General features: G+C 40.7%; 2 protein-coding genes across 3 annotated transcripts in view; one reads left to right on the top strand and one right to left on the bottom strand.

The window, feature by feature from the left end:
- LOC108750890 (E3 ubiquitin-protein ligase MYCBP2) overlaps window positions 1-8,224 on the bottom strand; it is a 191,194-nt gene that overhangs the window by 164,664 nt on the left and 18,306 nt on the right. The gene's annotated exons all lie outside the window — the stretch shown is intronic.
- LOC108750889 overlaps window positions 1-8,224 on the top strand; it is a 20,619-nt gene that overhangs the window by 4,533 nt on the left and 7,862 nt on the right. Inside the window, exon 2 of one of the 2 annotated variants that reach the window (XM_018490727.1) lies at window positions 5,098-5,834. In XM_018490727.1, coding sequence (XP_018346229.1) covers window positions 5,622-5,834 — 213 coding nt within the window. In that variant the 5' untranslated portion in view covers window positions 5,098-5,621. Of the gene's footprint in view, window positions 1-5,028; window positions 5,835-8,224 lie in introns of both variants that reach the window. The other variant, XM_018490726.1, reaches the window with a different exon arrangement.

Raw genomic sequence — 8,224 nt, 5'->3', positions numbered from 1 at the left:
CTCTCTCTCTCTCTCTCTCTCTCTCTCTCTCTCTCTCTCTCTCTCTCTGAGAGTTCGCGATGTAATAATGTTGGAGTACCCTCGGCTGGGCTTTGCCCTTCTCGCCTACTGTTATCTTGAAATTGAAAACAATGCCGCGAGACTAAACATCCCGCCTGGCGTTGCTCCCTACGTTGCATGCATAACGTTACTTGAGTTACGAGGAACAGGGCCGCAGCGGTGCAAATTATGTACCTGGATTAAATGAAGAGACCTCGAGATATATTGCATCCCCAACGGAAAACATTAACCATTAAGAACCACTTGCCTATATCGTGTGATTAAAAGATATCGTGCGATCGAAGGAGAAAAAAAGATATTACCTACGGACGTGCAATTGATTAAAAGCTCTTCGACTTGTAGCGATAACTGTGTTTATATCATTTAACAATCGAAAAAAAAATAATAATAATAAAAAGAAACGACGATACCTTCGATAATTTTATCGCGACTGTCACTTTCCTCGAGTACACGATCTATATAATAGAGATAGAAAATGACATGATTTCAATTATTCGCTCAATAATTTTCCTTTAATGCACTTCATAGCATTCATGAAATTTTTATAATCAACGCTAAATCGGTGCGGTCGTTCGTTCAAACAAAAATTGATCTTCCAGGTCGGCAAGCATAAAATCTTCATTACGCGACGAATTATTCGGGGGGGGGGGGAAGAGGATGGGGAGAGATGAAGAAAAATGTGTCGTTTAAAAAAAAAGGCGGTCGAGCGTGTGTGCTCTCCGTGATGTAGGTTATCGTCAACTCCGTGCCGATATCAGTCGTACGTCGCATTAAAAACGTGATATCGATAACGAACAAAACCAATATTTTTCATTCGCATTCGAAAGCACCGCCATTCGTTATCGTAACAAACATGGAAATGAGCAAGTGCGCGCGAGAGACATGGTAGACGCGTCTCTCTGTACAAACCTGCGTTCTATTCAAACAGAATCATCGGACCGTTACAGCACACCGTATCGCTTGACACACGTGATTTTATTTTTCACGCGCAAAACCGACAGTTCGATCCTGTTCGGCTCGTCATTGGGAATGTTTGGCTAACACGAGGCACGAGATCCCCCGGCTGCATGCGAAAATAGCGATGCAGCGAACTCTGCATTAATAAATAACCTAACTGAAAAAAATTCATCGGATAATTCACATCTGTTGCTAGACGAAACTATATCTCCAAACTAATAAATATCATTGATGATTCATATTTATATTGCGAAACGTAATTTTCAAGCTATCTGAAACGTTAATTGAGCCAGAAAAATTCTAACGTGTGACAATCTTAAACTTAAAAAAATTGCCGATATTATGTCTGTCGTTTTTCTAAGAAAAAAAAAAAAAAATACAATTATTACGAGCGAATGATCAGTGAAGAAATAAAATGTGCAATTGGCATTTTTCCACTGTACTATTCTATTTCCGATTACGGATAAAAAATCACGCTAAACGGGCTCGTCACTCGCTGGAATGAAAGTGCAATGAAGTGGGTCGGTGATCTCGGAGTTTCGATAAAACTTCAAAATGCAGTCGTGTCCCAGCGAAATTGCGACTAAAACGCGGCCACGCCAAACGATCGAAATACACTCGAACGCTTTGGTTGAATTAGCTAAATACGACACTGGGGGAGAGCTTATCAATAATCAATGTACATAGCCCATCGCTATGTATTCCTCCTACCTCTCCTGTAATACTGCATTAATTCGTCAACGTCATGTGCCCCTCTAATGATGGCCGACTTTATTCAAATCGCATCGTTTTAATATGTAAATAATTGAAACGGGTCACGACCAGCTTTAATGGAACCCGATGAAAACTATTTCCTCGTTATGAGATAAACATTCTACTATTGAATAATATATAAACTTTTCATCTATTTAACAAATTCACTATTTAACGAACCATGTCGTGTATATAAAATTGTACAATTTATAATATAAACATTAATTCTGAGGGAAGAGAGAGAGAGAGAGAGAGAAAGATAGAAAGACAGAGGGACAAAGAAAATTACAAATATACAAAATAATGTTTCATTAAAAGAAAATTAAGTATTTATCTTCTCAACAATTTATCTATGTATATATCGAGAACGCGGGGATGAAAACGGTGAACCTTTGTCAAATCATCGCCGGATTAACCCTTGTCTCGCGATCAAGCGAAATCGTAATGCTAAAATCCCCAGCTTAATCCCTGAATACGAAAAAATTATTCCCCTCCAGGCTCTCCCTGAGTTACCGTGAGGGGTGAATCCTCCATGTTCTCCTCCACTATTACAGCCTCCGATCTGGCCTCGTTTATCGTTATCATCGTCTGCGAATGCTTTCCCGGGAGGGTGCGGACAATTCTTACAAGTCGCGGTGATAAAGTGGATGGAAAGATAAGACGCAGCCGAAGGAATAAAAGCGAATGTCGTGAAACGGGGGTTGAATGGTGGACTACTTGCAAAAGATTATCATCGCCTTTTCTCTTTCTCTTCTTCCTCAAATTGCATGCAACCGTGGGGAGTCGCATACGGTATTCCAGTGGAGTCGGCAACCGAATGAGGCGCGAGAAGTTGACAATGCCATATACATATATATATATATATATATATATATATATATATATATCTCACTCCGTTCTCCTTACTTATCGTGTCGCGTGTCGAAGAGGCAAGAGAGACCGACGGGATAGCGCTATCTGTTTCATTCGACCGCGTGTTTCTGAAATAACAAATATGCGGGCTTTTCCGATTGTCCGACCTCGAATTTCAGACTCGAATATATATGAACATCCATTAGCAAGGCGTAAATCAGACAAGTCGAAACGTTTAATCGTTGTACCGCACGGAGTGGGATTCATTCTATCGTCAGTTGGAATAATTCGCGGTTTACGTCTTCGTCTCCGTTCGCCCAGAGTGTATCAATTTCGTCATCGGACTCCCATTTCGGCGTTTTTTTTTTTTTTTTCCCCCAGTGTGTGTGTATTCTTTGGTTCTATTTCTCCGTCCTGCTACGCTTGTTCGTTATAGCTACCGCAAAACCGACGCCCAGTGTGTTTCGTTACCGGTCAATTAATCGTGCACGAACGATCACCGCGCATCTGCTTTTTATCTCTCTCTCTCTCCCTCTCTCCCTTTGTGTCTCTCTCTTTCGATCATTGCGCCGAGGAACAATAAATATTCGTTAATTGAAAATGATCTACGGATCGATGCAACGATGTACGGAATTTTCTCACGCGATTATTATTTATCTCTGTTATTGAGAGTGAACGATAACGAGGGTGAGTAATGAAGCGAGAATTAATCTCACAAACGTGGCAAAACTAAAAAGATTAATGTAAATATCCTTATAAAAAATGTAAACATTTACTTAACAAATATATTAACAAATTTCATATATCTATTATTCTTCAACCTGTGATTTGATTTGAGATATATATTATTCAGAAATTAATAAGAATATATAATTGATGCAAAACTCAAGAGCTTGAAACTTCTGATTTGTACTTTTTGCCAAACTTCATATTAAGGTAAATTTTTTTGTAATAATTATCCTAATTAATGCAATGAGCAATTAGCTTAGTAAAAGCACCGCGTTAATAGCGAGATATTTCTTCGTTCCTATTAAATGTAGAGTGAGAAGTCGAGAGGTAGAAAACCGGACCGGAAGAAATTTCGAAGGACTCGAGACCATAAAGGGAAATTCTTCGCGAATCCTTTGAGTGAGACCGATTTTTCATTCACAATGCTCTTTTCATGTTTATCGATCTCGGTCGCTTCCACTTCATGCCGTTTCATTTTTTTATTATCGCTGGAATAGACCAAACTTTATGTCACTGAGAAATGAAAATATCAAAGATACATTTCATTGACTATCTATTCGATGGCAATAGTTACCTATGTTACAAATATAGGTACTTCCGTATTTCCAGATTATATTTAACTCTTCAAGACGAAATAATGTTACGTTTACCATCATCATCCCAATGTAATAATCAAATCAAAATTAATGATTAATTAATTTTTAACTTGATATTCACAATGAGACACTTTAACTGGGTTATACTTCAATTTATTAAGATACGTTTTTAGATTCTCGTTAAATTATCGTAAATTATGTTTTCATGTTGTTTTCAACAGTTATTCTCCACAAATATTCTTTATTATATATTCCAGCACATTTCGAAAAATTATGTCAGCTTTAAATTGTTTATTACTCGCCATTTCCTTTTTTAAACGCACACACACTTTTAACTTGATTTCTTTTTAATTTGCTATATTCAATTATTAAAGAACCGACGAATAAGATAATTTTTCGTTGCATCGCAAAACTATCATAAATAACATCGAGAATCACGTTCGCAGAACGTTAACGCGAAAAGTTTAGAGTAACGGCAGTCGACATATTTACACGATAAACAGAACCACGTCATGTCGAGCGAGAGTACTCTGATAATGCAGGAATGTAGGCACGATTAGTCACGCAACGATATACAGTGGGCGAGTAGTCGAGTGGCAGATCACGGATTATCATCATCGGATATTGCGACGCTGTCGTTTTGATGCAGCGGTATCGTATGGCACTTTTCAACAGCTCGTCCATTTCTATATGATCGAATATGATAACGCAACGTACTATCACTTTGAATGGGGAAACGAAAACGTTACCGTTCGATATCGTCTATCTTCTCGGAAAAATCTAAAGTAATTTCCACAATATGAAACGTTCAAGACAAATTGAATGGAAAAAAAAAAAATCCTCTCATAATAAGTCTTAATAAGTCTTCTTCCTAATCGTAAATAGGATACACAAAAAGAAACGGTTAGATGTATAAAAAAAAAACGCCCTCCGCGAAAGTTTAAGTTGTCAATCAAGTAAACGTTAATCGATCTACTTAAAAAATTTGACGAAAGAAGTAAAATATTGTAATATTGGAAGGGGAAAAAATATATAGATAAGAACAAAGTGCAAGGTTTTTTTAATTTCTCTATCGTTACAGAGACGTCTGGACTATCGTTTCCAGAGGAGAGAATAAAGTCGAAGAGACGAAGAACCTCTTGGCGATAAGACGACGCGATGTTCGCGGACGTTGCACACTGTCACCGACAAAATTGGATCGCGACGTCCCAACGAGGAAGCGAAGGATCGAGACGAATATCGTAGTAGAAGATTCTCCGAGTCGGTGGCTCGAACGAGCTTCAAAGATACTTATACTTGGATCGTCATTGAAAGGCATGAATTTATCGAGAGATGGGACGCGGGATTATAATTAAATCACGTGATGTTGCGTGACGTGTGTCATGTACTATGACTAAGTCAAGATAGTTTCTCGTAGTGCAAACGGGGATTAATCGCGTGTACGATCCAATCAGTATTTAATCGCACGCGTTAAGCTAAGGCGAAAATTGAAAGCGTCGGATTCGACGGCGTAGATTTAAAGCACAGACATGTCGGGGCGACCTAACGGTCGGCTCGACGTGGAATTGCCTGACGCCGGCTTGGTATAAAACAGCCGGTAATAAAGAAGAAGTGGCGTGAAGAAGAAGAAGAAGGAGAAGAAGAAGAAGAAGAAGAAGGGAACTCTTTGAGCGCATGGCAGAAGGAGAGAGGGGAGGGGAAGAAGGAGCGAGCGAGAGGAGCAAAATGGGAGCAACGAGATATGTGTTAGGCAGCGCGATCTTGGGACTCTTTTGGAGCAGCTTACTCAAAGGCGTCCTGACCAACTCCACCAGCAGGTGCGATTATCCGCCCTGCTCCTGCGACCACTACGGCAGATTAACCTGCGACTGCAAGGAGGAGGGAGAGGTAGGTTCGACACACAAAGCGTATCTTCGATAAGTATTCGCGCGGGAATCGATTTTCGATTGAATCACAACTTGATATCTCGTGAAGTCGACGAAAAGATAGCGAATGAAAAAAATTACCGTTCTTCTTATCAGAAACGTTGATCAAGGCACGTATCTTTCGACTCCGAGACAGGGAGATATATATATAGATTTTCGTATTCCAGCTCATCGTATTTTAACTGGAACCTGATTCTGTTCAACACGAACGAAAAGCATGTAACTCGAATCCTTCTTCGTATAATGAATACTCGCACGTTTTACCGAATAAATTACGGTAGAATAATACACAGCGGATAAATCCTTTAAAAAAATTATCATCCGTTAAATATATACTTATGATATTTTAATTATAATTATTTGCCTTTCCATTTTATTCACTGCGCTCTCGTATTTTTACATGTATCCCTTTCTTACGAAATGAAACATTCTCTCTCCGGCGTTCTCTTTCCGATTAATAATTTTCTGTAAAATATTCCTGTCTTTTCAATACGCAATTTTATAGGAATTTCTTTTCTGGCAGAGTCTCAATCTGGTAGAGTTCCAGTCTTAGGTTGGGTTTTAGGATTAACTCGGTTCTTTCCATTTTAATAGTTCGATCATCCAATTGTACGAGAGTTGTCCGATCTCTGTCTCCGATCTTTCCTTATCCTTACCACTTGAAACGATTAAAACGATCTGGCGAACGACGATAGAAGAATTCTCGCGCGCGTTCTCTCTCTCTCTCTCTCTCTCTCTCTCTCTCTCTCTCTCTTTCTCTCTCAACAACTTGTTTCGTGCGGAAACCGCGGGTCTAACGTTATCGCACGAAAAATCTCAGACAATGCGACACGGGCTTTTCTGTCTACCCGTCCTTTGTTCCGCGAGGGACGTTATTCCATTTGCGAATTACCCCGACGGGGAGATAAAGGGGCGGTACCGCGAGTAGCTTCGTGCGATGGCGAAATCGTAAAACCCGATCTTTCCTGTGGCCAAGAGAGAAGAATAGACAAAAAAAAATACAGGAGAAAATATTCCCTCGAGATCTCAGTGATGTCTTCGGTGTTGCGGTATCGCTCGAGGCGGCAACAGGGATCGAAATATATATAGGGTAATAATCAGGTCCCGAGACCCATTTCGCTCCCGTTATCGTGATAAAATTGATCGAAAAAGACAACACTGTTGATCAGAAAGACAGAGGGAGAAAATAGAAAACTGATCAGCCAGAGAACGAGCCTAATCCTCCCGGACTGTACGCGGGGGATTCTCGTGACTTGTGAGGGTGCTAACCGCGATGGAGGGATGGAAACCCCCATAAATTACAGCGTGTTTACGCAAATCGGTAGAGGGTCTCACATAGGCGAGAAGGGCAAGTAGGTAGATATACACACGTACACACACGTACATAAGTGCGTAGGATAGATCCTTCTTCACCCTCTCGTAAATGTTTCTGCTTTTATCCCCCGGCGGCCACGCACCCCGTTCGTTCGAGCGGGGGAAAAAAAAAGAAAAAAACATAACGGACGATCCCTCGGCGATCTATGATCACGCGAGCTGTTCGTTCCTTCTACAGCCCGCGTTTCCGACGCTTCCGGCCATCCACGATATTAAAGGAGCACCGACGCGATCAAGCAGCAATCTATGTGCAGCTACGCGCGCTGGAGGCACGAATCATTCATAATCGCAACGCGATATCGCGATAAACGAGCGTAGCCAGAGTCGGACTTGAGACTTGAACCAGCCGTTCCTCGAGCACCAACGAGAATTTCCCTCGTGACGCGCTGGAACCGGAAGTTATCCGGATACGCCGGTATTCGTTAAATCGAATCGAATACGCGAGCGGAGAGGAAGTAAAGCGGAGAAACACGGGTAACGCGAGTACTATCGCTTTTTCTACCGCCGGAATTTATTGAATAAATTTCGAAACTCTCCTCTCGGGCCACAGTGATGGGAGTTTGAAATTCGACTTCGCAAAAGTTTCTTTCCCCGCTTTTCTGTCTTCTTCTATCCGTAATCGTTGCCCTTTCCGAGTTCTGTCTTCTCTTCCTTCGTGATAGAGAAACGAGCGATGGTACGAGGTAGTGAAATATATACGATAAGAAAGTAATGAATGCAATTCTGCGGTGGGGATGGCCGCGTGAAATATCTATACACATATATATATATATCGTGCTTAACGATTACACGACAAGATAAAACAATCAACCCTGTTACTACAATTAAAGTCTCTCGCATTATTTGATTTAAAACTTCAAGATTTTATCAATTCACACGCGGGAATAATTCCGGTATCGTAGTACGCAAACGAGTCTCGTTGTCTCGTATTCGTCATGCGGAGAGAAAGAGAAAAAGAGGAGAGGAGAGAGAGAGAGA

This window comes from Trachymyrmex septentrionalis, unplaced genomic scaffold (assembly GCF_001594115.1).
Source record: "Trachymyrmex septentrionalis isolate Tsep2-gDNA-1 unplaced genomic scaffold, Tsep1.0 scaffold38, whole genome shotgun sequence".
Taxonomy (NCBI): Eukaryota; Metazoa; Arthropoda; class Insecta; order Hymenoptera; family Formicidae; genus Trachymyrmex; species Trachymyrmex septentrionalis.
The sequence above is the reverse complement of the archived record's forward strand: the minus strand, read 5'-3'. Positions and strand labels throughout refer to the sequence as shown.